The sequence below is a fragment of the Siniperca chuatsi genome, linkage group LG7 (assembly GCF_020085105.1).
Source record: "Siniperca chuatsi isolate FFG_IHB_CAS linkage group LG7, ASM2008510v1, whole genome shotgun sequence".
Lineage (NCBI taxonomy): Eukaryota > Metazoa > Chordata > Actinopteri > Centrarchiformes > Sinipercidae > Siniperca > Siniperca chuatsi.
This window is the reverse complement of record NC_058048.1, coordinates 22,489,258-22,507,282: the sequence shown is the minus strand read 5'-3', so window position 1 is coordinate 22,507,282 and position 18,025 is coordinate 22,489,258. Positions and strand designations below refer to the sequence as shown.

The following is an 18,025-nucleotide window of genomic DNA, read 5'->3' as shown; positions in this document are numbered from 1 at the left end:
AAAGAAATGAGCTTATCTACTGTCCACTGAAATGAATTCATTAAGAGATGACCCAAACACATTATTATTCTGGGGAGGTTATTACGAGATAGTAAGACAGTATGTCTGAATGTACGGTTTCCAAGATAGATAATGCAGACACAAATATTATGCAGATTAACTCAGCTATAAATAACCAGCAAGGGCTGAATATTAGACCCTCATCACTGTAAACATTTACATAATTTCTTCAGAAAAGCAGAAGTAGTTAGGGTGCAAAAGGAGACAGAAATAATGAGGAACACTGAAGATATATATTTCTTGTAATGTAAACTCAGCATTAGGGTCATGTGATACAACTTTCAGCTTTTAAGACATTGCTAATAATGTAAGCTAGAAAGAATATTTTGCAATGTTTAAATTGAAAAATAATTAATGGTTTAGGCCTACTCAGTAGGACTGCACTGTACCTGTGTTGGTGCTGAGGTGCGCTGGTGGTGGGGAAACTTCCACCTGACTCCCCCTGGAACTCAGTGAAGGCCTGGTCTCCTGCTCCTGCCTTTGGAGCCTCCTGGAAGTCCTGGAAGTCATCGTCGTCGGCTTTGGTCCCCTAAACCAACAACATGTTAGTGAATAAGATGTGAATTATGATCAACTAAAGGAAAATGCAGAGCTAAAGGCATGGACTTGTTACCTGTGCAGGAGGGAAACTGGCGATGAAGTTAGTGTTTGTGGGTGCTTGAGAAGGTGCTGCAGGTGTCATGACCATGACTGGTGGTGCTGGTGTGGGCATGGCCATGGAGACCGGGGGCTTGGTCATCATGGGCTGCTGGTGCTGGAGCATGACAGGGGCCATGGCCATAGTCAGGGCCGGCAGGTTGGGCACTGGTGGAGAAGGGAACTGACTGAGGATTTCCACATTCATTGCTGGGAGGCCACTCTGAAACAAAGGAAACAGGTTTAAAGTATACGACTAGTGATATTTCATGTTTTTCTTATTGGCAACAAATCCAATGAAAAGACCAAAACCAAAAAAGAATGTCTGATATAGCTTATTCCTCTCTGCCATAGAGCTCTATTGCTGTCCAAAAACTATTAAAAACACATTGAGCAAAAGATTTAATTTTAAAGATTTGAAAGATTACATTTCTAAGTGGGAAAAAATGGGGTTGAGGCTAAGAGCCACAGACAGGGTGGGAGAAAGACAAACACATTGTTGGTTTTGGTATTTTCATGTAGTTTGTTGACAATAAGATAAAATCCAGTTTTTGATTTCACTTGTCAAATCAACATAGGTTGATCAACTAAATCATGAGGTTTCTCTGCATAATGGCTATTCTGAACCTATTTCATTTGATGTCATCATGTAGTCACTGAACTAGGAAAAAAAAAGACTGATATTTGTATATCAGAATCAGAAATACTTTATTGATCCCCGTAGGGAAATATATAAATTATTCAATACAGTCAAGTTCCTTTTGAAGAGATGTCACAGGCAGACTCAAACCTTTTCCTCTCACACACGAATGCACCTTCTTGTGCTTGTGTTTTAAGGCTCTTGAAGATTTACATCACCAAAGGTGTCTTATTATTCCTCGCATGAAAGAGGTGGCATGCAGTGTTTCGTGAGCTGCCTGCAGATTTGCATCCTCCCCGAGGTAGTGGTAACAGGCACAGGCTAAGTATGATAAGAAGCCTTCTGCCAAACTTGGCTGATGGGGACTCTCACATATATTGGCCTTACAATGCTTCACAAGCCCTGGGCTGATTCACAGCACTGCCTCATTCTCCCTATTTCTAGATAAGCCCATCGAATTACAGCTTGAGTTTATGGCGAGGCTGTGTGGAAGCCATAGGGCATGATTAGTGAAGTCGTCTAAGTGGATAATTTGTCTTGACTCCAGTGTTTACCTGCGCCACACCAATTAGTGCTAGTACAGTGTAAAGCTCCTCCTTGGTCAGCATGCCAGGTGTTGTGCGGTTGGCTGACGCCCAGATTTGCCCCAGTGCTTCCCTGGGAAGACCTGATGACATTAGTATTGGGTAGAGTTTGGCTGTGTCTATCCCTGCCGGAGTCATGGTGAATTCAAGAACCTTCTTGAACATTTCTAAGAAAAGAAAAAAAAAAGAAGGAAAAATATTCATGTATGCTAGATGTATGCTAGAAATGGAGAGGTAAACAACTAAATTCTTTTAGAATTAAACTGGTGATTTATAGCATGTAGTTTTATCTGTTTTTAGAAAACACTGTGTAATGCCAAATATGAGTATCTGAAACATTATACTGGACATATTCGGGTATAAGTGTTTACCTGGGACGAGGCTGTCATTGTAAACCCAGGCTGGCACCATGGGCTGGATGTGCTCTTGTTGTGGGTACACACCAACACCTGCTGTAACAAGCAAGCACACACACATACACAGTTAGTTGTTGTCAAGCCTCTTGGTAGCTGAGCCCTGCTTGTATCGAATTCAACAAAATCATACACCTGATGTCTGAAAAGCTTGGTGCAGATGTAATGCTCCTCTGCACTGAATCACAAGTGTCCTGCCACGTCAGACATCTATAAATCAGTCTGTGAGCCATTTTCCAGCTTCAAGGAGAGGGGAGACAGGGACTGTCTTGTAAGAAAAATAACTAAAGATCTAATTTAACTGCTGACATTGACCTAAATAAACTTTTTTATTTCTGCAAATAGACTAACAAACATTTTGAAAAAAATAGCTATGGTTCGTTTTGAGTTCCTAACACTCTGCAAGGCATCTGTTTACTCAGGCAGCCACTTTGCACATAATACTCCCATCAGTCTTGGGCAGTTGAATGAATCTTATTACAAATCTCACCGGCCTCCATGATGAGCCTCTATATTTCCCTCGATGACATGGAGGACACGGACACAGACAAACAAATAACAGCACGAAGGAGTAGCCAAGTGGCATGCACAATCAGCCTTGGATTATGTTTGGGCCCCAGTGGCACCTGCCAATCCATGCGCATCCCTGTTAAACCAAAGCAGTCAGCATGCACCAGAGGTCGTTCTCTGGGAGGGTGTTACACAGCAAGGGAACAGACGGCAGCTTATTGAGTCAGCAGGTATTACCCCAAGACCTCGACAGACACAGTCCATTTCCAAAATGTGTGCAGAAAGCGCCAACATGAGAAGGTCCCTCTAATGAGATTTGGCCTGAAGTGAGAGAGGTATAAAGCAGGCAGAAATAAGAGCAGAGACTTGGCTTAGGAGATGTAAAGACACCAGGGAGGGTACCTCAAAGACACCGCCACTCCATAATAATCTCAGAGGTGAAGAAAATGTCAGCGGGATTTCATTTAACAGCACATAGGCTACAACGGTATAATTCCCAGACCAGAATGGTATAAACCAATTATGACCCAAAGAGAAAGAATAGATTAAGCTGCTACACAGGGTACAGAATTATTTAATTGGCGTTAGAAAGAGTTACAATATTTCCCCAGGACAGAAAGAAAACTACTGCCTTGATTGTGTGTTAATACTGCAGCAAAGCAAGGAAGAGAAGAAGAAGCTATAAAGTCTAATAAACAGGCACTTCTCTCACCACTGTCACTACTGGTTTGAGGAGACGAGTCAGCAGCTGACGGGGGGACACTGGGTGCTGACACCGGGGCCTCAGGTAGCTTTTCTGCGACGAAGACAGAACTCAAGTCCTCAGGGGCCGCAGCCCAGTTCCTCGCTTTAGTGCTGGATTCAAACTGGGCTGAAACTTTAACTTTGGGACCCAAAGCCAAACTATGCTTGGACTTAAAGCTAACCTGGGCCGTCTTATCGGCAGTAAGATCACATGAGGAGAATAGCTTCTCTTCCAGGGACGGGCCTAGAGGGGTGAATGAGGAACAGGTTTCTTTATAACACACACTTGCTATACACAGCAGTTGAAGTTTCCTATTTCTCTGAAGCTAAGTTGACAATTACACTTATTGCTATATTTGGGGGGATATTTACTAAGCATTCATGGCCCTTTTTTAGGCACTTAGTCTCATTCCTTATTTACTGAAGAACCACACCAAGGTTAAATGGGACAAAAGAAAGTGGCACAAAATTGTGTGTTTGGTTTTGTGTAATATGTATGGCATTTAACATCTGGGAAATGCAGATGTAAAATCTGCAATGCTGTTTTATCAGACACATACGGAGAGAGAGAGATTATAGCCAGGTCCAACTAGTGAGTGAGAGACGAACAGAGAAAAACGCAATGCTTATTTTTCCTGACTTTTAATGGCTCTGAGCAGATCCAGTCCAGTGTGATAGTTTAATCGGCCAGTAATACTGATTAAGTAGGCTCTGATTTTTTCCCCCCATCCATTTACAGATAATAATAATAATAAAAGGAGTTTAAATGTTTTGCCAAAAATCTCCCACACTTATTTTTTATAATGCAATCAGTCACCGATCTTTTTGTTGAGCTGACATCAGGCTATTTAACGAATTTAACTCTTGTGGTATGACTACATGCTTGAAGTTCAAAAGGTGTCTTCTCTTCGAACACTATTTTCAAGTTCAGCAGAAGAGAAAAACCTTTCTGTCTGCACTACATTCCAAACATGCACACCAGTTTAAAAAACAGCCCTAGCATCACATCTTATTTAGCGTTTATTTATGAAAATAAGATGAACTGCGGCTGGGCTCATTTATATCTGTAGTTTTACTAAATGGAAAGTTTGCGCCCCTGATGAAATCTGTGACAGGCTTAGTGAATATCCCCCTTAGTGTGTATTTGGTCACACAGTATGTATTTTCTGCATTATATGTGAGGTCCTGTTACATTCCTGCCTGCACATAGTGTATTAATCCTGTATTACCACTGTGCTAATTTTTTAAGGACCAATTAACCATGCCAATTTTCTTATGTGACCTGCAATATTGATTCTACATTACCTGAACAAGAAAAAAAAATTATTTCCCACATCAAGCTGCAAAATATATTTCTATGGTCTCTCTTCTCTTCTATCAGAGGTAAGCGTTCCTGAGGCCATTTAATCTAATCAACTTATTCCAGATGCTAATCAACTTGGTCAGAAATTTGATTTGGAGATGACACTCGATGGAGGGCAAGCTGTTGCATTTCTCTGGACAGACTGTGATCTCTCTCTCCTGTCAGAGACCGAGGGCTGTCAGAGCAGCTGCTCATCCAAGAGATTAGACAGCAGATGACACATGAGAGTGACTTCTACCAGTGCACAAACCATAAATGGATTCAGTATCAATGGTTGATTCAGCTACTATATGGTTAAAACCTACTGAGAAGCATTCTCTTTTTTAATGATGTAGCAAGTTGGATTTTATTCACTCTGCATCCTTGTTTGGCTAGTTTGTAATGTCTGGTAGCTTTAAACGTTTAGGTAATGAGGCCAGGCCATCTGCTGTGCTGGCTGCATGCTCTCACACTGCAGGCCAAAACCAATCCAAATCCAGACATACCAGTGAAAATATTCAGCATCAGCAATAAAAGCAGCACTACAAGTAAAAAAAAAAAAATCCTCCAGATTCATTCAAAGTGTAAATGGTTGAGTATAAATTATGAGGACGAGAGGGGAGGTGTTAACAAAGCAAAAGAAGAGTTACCTTGAAATGCAGATTGGGAGCTGGTGTTGACAGCTGAGTGCTGGGTGACAGTGGGAATGGACACAGAGGCAGGGAGGGACTGAGGGAGGGAGGAGGAAGAAGAGGACAGACCTGCCCTCAGGGAAGGGGATGAAGGTTGCACTTGGGCCTGAGAGGAGAGGTGGAAGTTGGAGGAAGGGAAAGCATTTACAGGACCCTGAACAAAGTCACTAAACTCGTTATCGTCCTCAGAGAAACCTGTCTTGGAGGACGAAGGCTGGACTTGGGCCTGAGAGGAGAAGGTGGAGGAGGGCGGAGGGAGGGAGGCAGGGGCGTCTAAAGGCCCCTGAAAGTCACTAAATTCGTCATTGTCCTCGGACAAAGCTGGGGGGAGGGAGTGAGTGGTGACAGACGGGTGTGATGGCGATGAGTCTGCAAAAATGAAGAAATAATAATGATGGCACAACACATGACACACACTACAATGGAGAATGAATTAAGGGCTGCACATTGCAAGAGTGAGATAAAGACTATTTTGTGCAAGACCAGAAATTGTAGAACTGCAAATTCAACCAAAATCTTGACATGCGGCATTTAATTAACATTCAGATTTAATAAAATGCTATTTAACTGAACTACTGATTAACTGCAACATTTGCATATACGTCAACACTGGAATAATGACTCTAAAACAGACCCAACCTGTGAGTCGGAACCCCTCCAAGGGATCACAAGATAAATTTAAGGGGTCTTGAGATGATTAATGAGATAGAAAAGAAGAAAAAACATTGTTCTGCGACATCAATTCAAGGGTTTTTTTCTGACTTTTCTCAAATCTTTGTTTTTTTTTTCTTGTGAAATAAGATGACAGTTTAAGCTTGTCTAGTTGCAAATAATTATTCAAATTAAACAATTTGACAGGTTTAAAGGTGAAAATCCATCTTTGGTAAAACTGCTCACAACAACTCAGACGTAAGAGCCATGCCATTAGTGCTGCTAGTAGACACTGCTTCATTTTAAGGTCTCATAAACCAAAAAGGTTGGAAACTTCTGCTGTAAATGCATAACTACAATCTTCTGAAATGCACAGGAATAAATTAAGTGAGGGAAATCTATAGTTGTAAGACACTGTAAAAAGTTCAGAACGTGAACACAGAGGTTCATAAACAGATGATGTATTGAACACAGATATAAAAATTAAGACACTACTAAAAAGTACTATAATGACAATACTGACAGGTGTACAGATGAAGTGAGAGACGGGAAAAATGTGATAAAAAAAATGTGATTAAGAATCTGTGTTGCATATTATATACAGAAAATCCCAATTTTGGCACGTCTGGCTGCCAGCTGGGCAGTCATCATGCTGACCTGCCTGTAATCCAGTTATTAGTCTCAGACGGAGGCATTTCAACAGAGAAATTCTGCTGATGGAGAGGCACAACAGGAAAAATCCCATGAATTACATCTAAAAGCGCTGAGGTGAAGGTACCTTGCTTCTTGGTCTGTGATGATGGAGTGGGGTGCATCTTCGCATCTCTGCTGAAGCCATCCAGGTTGCCTTTGATTGCCTCCAAGGCATCATCACGACTCTTCTCTCCTGTCTGAGTACAAAACAACAGAGTATTAAGAGCACACAGGGTTACAAAGATGAGCAGTGGACATGCCATAAAAACAGTAAAATAGACATGATGTGGAGAGAAACTCACCTTGGGTTTGACACTGCTGAGCAGCCTCAGCTTCTGTTTCTGCTCCTCAAATTGTCTTCTTTTCCTGTCCTCCTCCATCATCTTCTGCTGCTGCTCCAGACGTTTTCTAAAGGGCAAGAAGAGTACAGACATTATATGGAGTGCCAAGTAAATAATATTCTTGAATAGGTTGGACACAGGGCAAAACAATTAAGAGGTGAATGCACACAAGATTTACTCTAATTAATACATTTTAGAATAAACACAGACATGAAAAGACCAAAAGTATGTAAGTAAATAAAAACTCAAAAGAAGGGGTTTTGAGAGGAGACTGAGCATGAGTAAAATACAGGGCAGAAAACTGTATGCAGTTACATCCAAAAAAACAGTAGGTCCTATTGACTCCCATTAATAGGGCCCATCAATAAAATAATTACCATTCTTTCCAATTAACATAGTAATTTTTCCAGTAATTTTTTGGCTGGATGATTATGAAACATTTGAGTTATGCTTCAAGAAAGTAACCTTTTTGTAGCAGATTTTATTTGCCAAGCATGGGAGAGAAGGCAGAATATTAAAGACTGAGCTGAAACCACCCTGAAAAGAATCATCTTTTTAAAAAAAGAGAAGGAGGAACTATACAACCTTGGGAGAGAAAAAAGGACCGTAAAGGAGGGACCATAAAGTTATCAAATCAGTGGTAACCCACGAGCAGCAGCGCTGGAGCTTAAAGTGATTTAGTGTCTTAGTAAACTTAACAAGACTAAGAGTCTACAGCTATGCTAGCGGCTCTGTGAGGCTGTACTTGGGCCCAGAAGAGCTTTGAGCTAAATGTTAACATGACACAGTGACAATGTTAACATGCTGATGTTGAGCAGATATATGGTTTACCATGTTCACCATCTTAGTTTAGGTGTGTTAGCACACTAACTTTTGCTAATTAGCACTAAACACAAAGTACAGCTAAGGCTGATGGAAATGTTATCGTGGTTATTTGGTCATAAAACAAGGTGTTGGACAAATCAAAAATCTGACCTCCTAATGATGCTATACGGAAAGTTAAGGGTTCACCAGCTATTAAGTTATTACAGTTCATCCTGGAAACATGCATGTCTCAAAATCACAAATGTGAACCTCATGGTGGTGCTAGAGGAAACTGAAGGATTCATCCTCTGGAGACCATTAAGATATTTCAGTCTGAACCACAGTGGCAGACCAACTGACTGACATTGCCATCCCTAGAGCAATGCCGTTAGTGTGCTAAAAATATAGTGTCTTTTCCGCTTTTGTGCTAAAATTGTGTTATTTACTATATTGTACACATGCAGATGTGAGCATTCATGTTTACACACACAGACGCTACACAAACAAACACAAAGAAGAACCATGATATTAGTGTAAAGATGTCTTACTGGTGCTCCTCGGCCATTTGTTTCTGCATGTCGGCAGTATACTGGGGTCCAGCAGGTCTCATACCCATAAACTGTGGCTGACCCAAGAACTGCATCCCAGGGGTCTGCATGCCAATAGCCATCCCACCCTGTTGGCCACAAAAAAAAAATGCCATAGAAACAGAAATCTCATTAGCATTCCTACAGTCACACTCAATTCACTTGATATTAAATGCTCATACCAATGGACAGCAATGCAATTCAAAATGGTGTTAATGGACTTAAGTCTTGTGAAAAATCACCAGGCTGCAATAAATTCCTGTTAATGTGGTGATGTTTAAAACAGTTTGTGACTAGATTGATTTGAAAGCAAATAGAGTCAAGAGGAGCTCTAAAAACAAGTATCCACTTGAATGAAATCAGTTAAATCAATACAGCAGTGTTTCAGTATTATGTATTCATCAATGGGAGCCCACATTAGCAAGTTTGTTAAAAATACTACAAATGCAGATGATGTTCCCCTAAGGGAACTATTACAAGGACAATTTCACCTCAAAAAAACAAACAAACAGAATCAAGAAGATAAATAAAAACTCTGCCCAACATCAAACTGAAACACAAGCTCACCTGCATAGACATTGCTCCCGGGGGCATCTGTCCCCCAAAGTTCATTCCCATCATGCCCTGCATGTTCGGCTGCATGACAGGAACCATGGGGAAGCCCTGCTGTTGCTGTTGTTGTTGCTGCTGTTGCTGCATGGGTACCATGCCTGCAGAAACACACACAAACTCGGTTACGATTGAATAGTGTATTCAATTTGAAGCATGACAGTAAGCCCAATTTAAAGTGCACTGAAGAAAATTTAATACAAGTCTGGAGTTTTGGAAAAAAAAAAAAAGAAGCCTCCAGAGTTTGGACATGATTCAGTATTGCAAATCAATTTCCTGGACAGCTGGAAAAAAACACGGGCTCAGCAACAACCAAATCTGTTTTTCTGGTGACTACTGTGACAGCTTGGAGCAAAACAAGAGGAGGGAAAAAAATGGAAAAGTGTCTGTTTGTTTTCACAGATGCTGTGTGAGCTGACAGCCAGAGCTGAGCAGCCAGCTCCTACTGGAGCCTCCAGATGATTCACCATGTTAGGGCTCAACCGGGCTGAGTAAGTGGCTTGTTTAGGAGACTGCACACGATCTACTTTGTCTAAAATGACATGGCTAATGGGAGCATGTAATGACCCCTTAGAGACGCTTGTCCCACTGCTGTGTGGATGGTTTATCAGGTGTGTTACTGTAAAGTCAACAGCCTAAATATGACAAGCACACAGTGCCCACAATGCACTATTCTGGGCATGGGTAACAAAGGTATGAGCTCCAATGTGCTGAATCCTTGCTGCTACTTACTTCATTAACATTACAGAAAAATAAATAATAATACTAAAAACAATAATAACGATATAAAGAATATGTAGGCCTACAAGGTAGGAAAAACATTTACGAATAGTAATAATAATGTTAATTACTATTACCTACTATCTGTGCCAGCACTGTGTGCAGGTTGTTAATAAAAACAAAAGAAAAAAATTATACTATTTTGTGTGCCTAGGACTTTTTTCCCCTTTTTGCAGTGGTATCCAAAGGGGTATAGAGTATTGTTTTTTTTATACTAGTATTGTATCGAAGTTTAAAATTCTGGTATCGTGACAACATATTCTTCATTTGTGTGTGAGCAGCGAAAGTGCAAGTTGTGATCTGAATCTAAATTTGAATATCTGAATTTTTTAAGAGTAAGCTTGCTTTTAAAATCACAACACAAAGTGTGGCAACATCAAGAAGTTTTAGTGACGTTTTTTTCACCAGGATTTTTGCAGTTTTACAGTTTTATATTCTCAATCCAAACATACTGACAGTGTGCTAAATGACCAACGGGTCACCTATAAAACACAAAAATCCTACATCACTGATAAATTCAAATTCAAATTCATAGAAAAAATGCTTTCCATTAATTCATCAGCATCTAATAATTAAACTAGTCAAATATATTTCAAATAAAAATATTTGAGGAATAGACTGGTAATGTCAACTGCAGAATGACTCACCTTGTGGAGGACCGAGGCCCCCTCCAACAGGATACATAAAACTAAAGGGGAAAAAACAGAAGAAATGCAGGTTATGAGATTTAAACTAAAGCTAAAGTAAAAACACACAGATAATATTTTACTGTGACGTTTCTTGGTGAATTCTTGATGTGATACATAAACAGCATCATGTCCCCTGCAGCCTTGAACAATGCAAAAAATAAAGCCTTTACTACTTGATTAAATGTGCCTTTCCACACCCTTTGAATAAGTGACATATGATCAGTTTAAGAAGCCTTTGAAAAAGTGAGAACCATGACTGCATTTAGCTATTATAAAATCACTGAATTTCTAACCAGTCCTCCTATCTCAGTGTACTCAAAAACACCAAGTTGATAAAAGCTGCTTTCACTTAAAGCACTAAATCTGACAGGTAAAAGGAAAAACTAATCTTATATAAGTTTGCTCTTGGTATACACTATCAGCAAATAGCAGCAGTTACAGAACGAACCTCGCAATGAGCCTTTGTTAAAGGTAGGTTCAGCTGATTCACAAAGACCAGATTCAAGGTGAATTTCCTTTGAAATTTTAAAATTAATGCCTAAAAGCAGCAAAACTGGTGCAGTTAGATTTCCACAGGCGACTTGGACTCTGTCACTTGGTCTGTGCTGAGAAACATCCCTTTAAGAAATAATCAGAGGAAGCCTCTACAAGTCAGCCAAGTCTCTCCTCACCAGAGCCAACCCACACAGGCCTTCAGCTATTTGTCAAATAACTTATTACAACTCAGTTCTTCAGGCGGGAACTGATGATGCAGAGACAAACAGAAGAAAGAGCCAGCCGGGTCTTTGCTTCCCCAACTGACTAAGCTACATTTGAGCATCACTAATCCAATACCAGTGACATTATCATACTGCTAACTTTAGTACCAACACTACTGTGCTAACAAAAGGGAGGAAGGGGACCCACTGTAACACAGTTCAAGCATTTGCTAATGCAATTATCAACTTCCCATGGCAAATAAGGAATAATTATGACTTGAGTTTGACTTCTACATGCAAAATTAACTTTTGAAAGCTTTGTTAATTCATCATTACAAAGAAAATATGTATTTTTGTACTGTTGAAAACTGTACACTAGGGCTGCAAGTACCGATTATTTTCATTATCAATTAACCCTTTCGATTATGTTTTGATTAATCGATTAATTGTTTAGTCACAAAAACGGTCACAAAAAATTAGTAAGTAATAACATTTTCCAGGGGCTAAATGTAATTTGTCTCGTCATTCGTTTTGTCTGACCAACAATACAAAGCCCAAAGATTTTAAATTTACAGAGATATAAAACAGAGAGACGCAGCAAATACACATAGTTGAGAAGCTGGAACCAGCAAAGTTCTGGCAATGTTTTGCTGATAATCAATTCTCAAAATTGTTGTTGATTAATTTTCTGTGAGTTGACAAATTGTTTCAGCTCTATTTTACACGTTCCACGGCCAGGCGAAATTTCAGTACAAAGAAATATTATCAAGCTAATAAATACACTTTAAAGCTGATATAATCAATAATTTAAAATTAAAACAATGGATCAAATGACTATGTGTTATGTGAAAGGGGGTCTCTAGTAGTGACGAACCCACAGAGAATTATGACCAGCCTCTTCAGCTCCTCTCAGCTCTACAGGGCTTCATGGTGTCTTTCAACTTATTGTTTTGGTTTTCCGGTCAACAACTTTACTGTTTTGGTTCAGTCTCAACGGTCTCAAAGCGTCGCTTTCAGCTGCAGCAGACTGCAGCAGTTTTCGGTGAAAAAGCTCTAAAACCCCGCTGTACACTACCTGCTCAACACCAAACAGCAGACAGACACAGTTAGCGGCTAGCTGGTGAACATAGAGGAGCATTTAGCAGCTAAAGAGCCAGATATTTCCCTCAGGAGTTGGTGGTGTAGTGGCAATTCTGCAGAATAAAGAAACACTCAAGGCAACCACTTGTCTTTCTGTAGGTTTACTTCAAGCGTCTGCGGACGGACTCACAGCAGCAAAAACATACATCAGTATAATCTGCTCTGAATGAGTACAGAGGGAAAGGAGCATCAGTTATTTATCCAGTCTTCAGGGTCAGGCTCCTCAGCCCGGGGAGGAGAGTGTCCCTGAAGTCTGGACATAACAGTCAATAGCATGTTTTGTAGTTCCATCTCATCATTATCAATGTACTGTTCTCATCACGCAGTCCAAACAATCATGCACGGATCAAGTATTGACGCCAAAGAGTTATGTGCCTGGTACACAAAAGAGTCATACATATATATGTTATATCAGAGAGTCATGTGTATGTTATACAATCATGCCGTCCATTTGTTCTTGCCATTACAGTGGAGAGCAAAACAGAGCTAAAAGGAGATTACTACTGGACTTCATTCATCAGGTGGACATAAACACTATTCAAAATTGATACTATGTTGATCCATGTCGACTGGATGTGTAAACAGGTAACTGTTTGCTAAGAAGTCAAATTTATAAATTTATATGGCAATGTTGTGTTTACAGCTTGTTTCTGCTGCCCCCAAGGGACCAAAACAAAACAGTTAATGCAGGTTTAAACACAGCAAGAATGGAAGCAACATTTTCAAAAGAGTGCAGTAATACCATCACAGCATAAGCCTTTGATACACAGCACTATTGTATTGTGTTCTATTGTTCTTTGTCTGCCCTTTATTTTATCATGCCCTGGGTCTGCTGATCAAATTAGCCATTTGGCAAAACCTGGCACATTTACGTCATATTAATGTCAATTTATGTGCCCTGTTGGTGGTACATGAATAAAGCTTTCTGATATAAGAAGGCAGCTTCATATACTGAATGAGATTATATGAAAACAATGAAATACAGTGGCATCTCTAATGTTTAAACTTAGTGATTTAGTGGACAGTGTGTGTATATAAAAAGGAAATAACGATTACATTTGTTTTGCTAAGTCATAATTACATACTGATGTAAAATGACTGGGTGATATCTTCAGTGATGATGCTTGACTCTCACATCTGCTCCCTGTAAGATTTGCAGCTTAAAAAGCTTTTATAGGAGCACTACAGCACTGCTGCCCACCATCCTGCAGCAAATAACAGGTCATGGCCGAGCAGATTAACATAGGAGATAAGCAGTAATAGCAGCTGTGGACAGCAGGCAGGCCAGTGCCTTGTAAAAGGCCTGTAATCATCCAACAGCTATCATCAAACTGTTTTGAAAACTGGAAGACAGAAGGCAGGGTCAGGAGTTTCAGTCAAAGTCATCATTACTGAGGAGGCTAAAACTAAAATTATTTCAGCTTGTCTGGAAGCTGCTCTTCTACTGGAATATACAGTAGACATAAAATCACTCTTTTAAGAAGGCAATACAGACTGAAAGGTTATATGATAGTTATTAATCGTGACTGAACTCATTATTTTGCTGCAGTAGTATTAAATAAAGCAACACAATTAGAGCTGAAATGATTAGTCGATTAATTGATTTGTTGATTTGAGCCACAATTCATTACCTGCTTTATTAATAACAATTTTGTTCATCTGGTTTCAGCTTCCTAAATGTTTTTCTCTGTTTTATATAATTGTAAACTGAATATATATTACTAATATATTTGACTGTTGGTCCGAATAAAAAAGCAATATGAAGACATCACATAGAGTTCTGTGAAATAATCGTCGGTATTTTTCACTATTTTCGGACATTTATGAAGTTGCTTAATTGATTAGTCGATCAAAGGAAAGTTAATCAGCAACTATTTTGATAACTGATTAATCGTTTTATAGACTAAATGATTAATCAATTAATTGAGAAAATAATCGGCAGATTAATCAATAATGAAATTGAATTAATCTAAAGACAATTGATAATTAAATTACTTATTTGCAGCCCTAAACACCATACAATATTTGATTTGGAACCTGTTAATCACTTATGTGGCCAGACTCAATCCAGGGACAAGCTGAGTGTGAACCCCTTTAATAATTTAATAATAATTTGCACTGGACCCAAAGGCCCCTGTCCTGCTACCATACACTAACATTGCAAAGACAAACTAATTAACCTATAAACATTGACATAAATTACATTAAATGTATTAGTCATGTTCTCCAGAAATCCAAAACCAATGAAGAACAGATTAGATTTCCAGTTATAATTCCAACTTGGAAATGTCAACAGTTACAAAATCCAACCCAAAATAATACACTCCTGACAAGTAGGTTATTACAATAGAACATCATCTGACGTTCATGAGGTCAAATGCCTGACAAATGGTGGAATCACATGGCCTGTTGTAATCACACGGCCCGCTGTCAACGTCTCCATGGGGGAAATACAGCCACTGCAACTTTGACTTAACAGTTTAGCATCAGAATATATTAATTGATGCATTTACTCCAAACACCAAACACCTACAATGGTTGCTTCAGCTGTCAAGTAGGATGGTTTTGTAAGCTGCACTACTGCTCCACCTCCTGGCTTCCCGCTCTGGCACTCCTGACGCATTTAACTTAATTATTGCTGTATTATCATGTCTGGCAGCTAAACACACTGCACTGAAACTATCCAAAACTTAATTCCTTCATTCATATCCATATTTGGCATGGAAACATATTTCAATATCTACAGATAACAGATGCACCAGGCTAAAAGTATATAGACTTTATGGATATGATTGTCAGCCATCTGCCAAAGCTGAGGCATTTTCAGCAGCAGTGAAAAAGTGGTTCTGGCTAGGAGTGGCCAGTATGGATAAAATCCTCTATCACAGTATAGAGTATATGTTTACATGTGTATATATAGTATATGTATATGACACAGTGACGTTTTTGACAAAAATCAGTTGAGAAACTATTTATGGATAACATAACCACACAGGAATGTCTGTTTTTTTTGTTTTTTTTACTAATCCAGCAAATTAAATACCACACAGGGCAAGGTACTTGATCACATAATGCAAAAATCCTGTAAACATCCAATATTGCCACAAAACAGTCCGGCTTATTGATTTGAAACATTGCCCACTATGGCCTAACACACCCAAATACGCTAACAGGACAGTTAACATGATATATACAGTTACGGTATCACAACATTTCTGACAGTTGACTCATACATATTGTCCCACACTATATTGTCATCTTGCCCAAATCTAATTTTGTGACTTGATCGTCATCCACCAGTGCCTAAAGGGCGGCAGCAGTGAAAAAGTAGTGCTGGCACATTCCTGCTGACTGAATAATTAAGTCATTGTTTCTTGCTCTACTAATTTTGTCAAAAATCGGTAAGAAAAAGAGACTGACACCCTTCATACTGGTATCAAGTGGACATAACACAAGTAAACAAAACTGACTTTAGCCAAGAGACATTATAGCACAAGTCAACAACTGTCTATCAGACGTCAGCAGAATGATACACATATAAAAGTGAACTGCAATAACCTCCAGGTCTTCACATTACACCTGCTTTTTCCTACTGCCCACACTTACCTACAGTCTTGGTTTCACCTGTCAGATCAGTATCACCTGGCTAGTCGAGATGCTTGTAACCAGAGCATATTTATTATTCAAGCTGCTCGAGCTCAGCTTATGAAAGAATCATGAGTCTGGCCTTTTCATCTCCTCCTCAGACCATCATCGTATCGCTCTAATAAGACACCTGTACATCCCCTCAACATTTACTACTATTTATTGGTTAGAGATGTGGAGTTGGAGTTGTGTGACAGGGTTAACTATGTGTTCAGTAAATAAGTATTCATTTCTACATAGAGCAGAGCAGTGTGACTGAAACATATCAATCCTCTGCAGCTGGTGTGTTAGAAGAGAAGATATTTACTAATTTAGCAGCTTTTTGTAAGATATTCACTTCTCTTAAATACTCAACAGTGTACCCACATGATACTAAATATCCCCACTGCAGATAATATACTAGTCAGAAAGTCAAAGTTTATAATGCCAGATATTAGGACAATCAGCCATCCACAGGCCTGTATGCACAGGTGCTAGCTATTTTCTGACAATGCTACAAGAGAGTGATGTGCCTTTCTTTTAATTAAATATCATGTTATATCACTGGATACCGTGAGCCGCAGGCATAATAACAGATACAGAAGACATGACACGTGAAATGCGTTAGTATATGAACATTGTGGCATTGTTTTGGTCCACTCTGAGCATGGACAGGCAGTAGAAGCAGCTAGCTAACGTTAGCTGTGACACCTGACAACCAGCCATCTCATCTCATCACCTTGCCTCGACAACAAAACCAGCTTTTATCGCTGTCTTTGAGGTCCTTCTGTGTGACTAATGTGTTGCTAAGCGGCACTCAGAGGCGGATAATTCACGAAATATGTATATTGTAGCGACAGAGATGACTTTAAAAGGCTAAAAATACCTGCTGCCTCCACCAGATCCTGGCCGCAGCGCCATCTTGATAACAGCAGTCACTAGTAGGAAGACGACGTCAGCAGTGACGGAGGTGAAATTGTGCCCGGCCCGCCCTGAGTTCAGTCTTTCAGGCACAGCTCACTGCCTGCTCCCAGGTTGCTCCACCTGTCAAATGATCAGTGGTGGAATGTAATAGAGTACATTTACTCAAGTACTGTGCTTACCGTAAGTACAAATTCAAGGTACTTGTATTTTACATGAGTATTTCCATTTTATGCAGCTTTATACATCTATTACACCATATATTCAGAGGTAAATACTGTACTTTTTACTCCACTACATTTGTCTGACAGCTTTAGTTACTAGTTACTTTTAATATTAAATTTTTCATACTCTTCCTGTCCAGTGAAAACCATGTATCTCCAAATTTGGTGATTTTGAGTTTGAATTTTTCTGATAAACTGAAGGATTAAGTGGTCCTTTACGGGTTGAGAAAATTACTTCTCAAGCTAAATAAATTATTTTCCCTACCTCCAACATTCATTTGTGACACAAAGTAATTTCTGTGCTACCATTTTAATGCCCTTTTGCTCAACTAGCATTCTTAAAATCCTCAATACCTACAATGGCTGACATATGTTTGTGATATTTCTTCAAATTTTCCAGTTTGCAGAAATAACAAGAATATTTAATATACAAACAAAAGATTGTAAAGGCAAGCGGTTGCCACTTTCACTTGCATCTATGCCTGTAAGATTCATATATCTTTATTTGTATTTTTTTTCACTTAATTAAATAAAAAGAAAGAGATAATTCTATATGACATTAAGGAGAGACAGAAAGGTACTGGTCACATTGATTTCAGGGCAATAAAGACTATGTGCCATGTTAGAAATTATCTAGTTTTAA

At 39.3% G+C, this 18,025-nt stretch overlaps 1 protein-coding gene across 13 annotated transcripts in view; it reads right to left on the bottom strand.

The window, feature by feature from the left end:
* Nucleotides 1-17,264, bottom strand: part of synrg (synergin, gamma) — a 40,479-nt gene extending 23,215 nt beyond the window's left edge. For 3 of the 13 annotated variants that reach the window (XM_044201908.1, XM_044201911.1, XM_044201912.1), the window contains exons 1-13: nucleotides 17,124-17,264; nucleotides 10,734-10,774; nucleotides 9,265-9,407; nucleotides 8,659-8,786; nucleotides 7,268-7,373; nucleotides 7,051-7,162; nucleotides 5,580-5,990; nucleotides 3,556-3,831; nucleotides 3,081-3,164; nucleotides 2,292-2,372; nucleotides 1,891-2,087; nucleotides 674-919; nucleotides 450-589 (exon numbers count right to left, since the gene is read on the bottom strand). In XM_044201908.1, coding sequence (XP_044057843.1) covers nucleotides 450-589; nucleotides 674-919; nucleotides 1,891-2,087; nucleotides 2,292-2,372; nucleotides 3,081-3,164; nucleotides 3,556-3,831; nucleotides 5,580-5,990; nucleotides 7,051-7,162; nucleotides 7,268-7,373; nucleotides 8,659-8,786; nucleotides 9,265-9,407; nucleotides 10,734-10,774; nucleotides 17,124-17,158 — 2,000 coding nt within the window. In that variant the 5' untranslated portion in view covers nucleotides 17,159-17,264. The remainder of the gene's footprint in view (nucleotides 1-449; nucleotides 590-673; nucleotides 920-1,890; nucleotides 2,088-2,291; nucleotides 2,373-3,080; nucleotides 3,165-3,555; nucleotides 3,832-5,579; nucleotides 5,991-7,050; nucleotides 7,163-7,267; nucleotides 7,374-8,658; nucleotides 8,787-9,264; nucleotides 9,408-10,733; nucleotides 10,775-17,123) is intronic. The other 10 variants (XM_044201914.1, XM_044201915.1, XM_044201909.1 and 7 more) reach the window with 9 other exon arrangements.
* Between the last annotated feature and the right edge of the window lie 761 nt (nucleotides 17,265-18,025).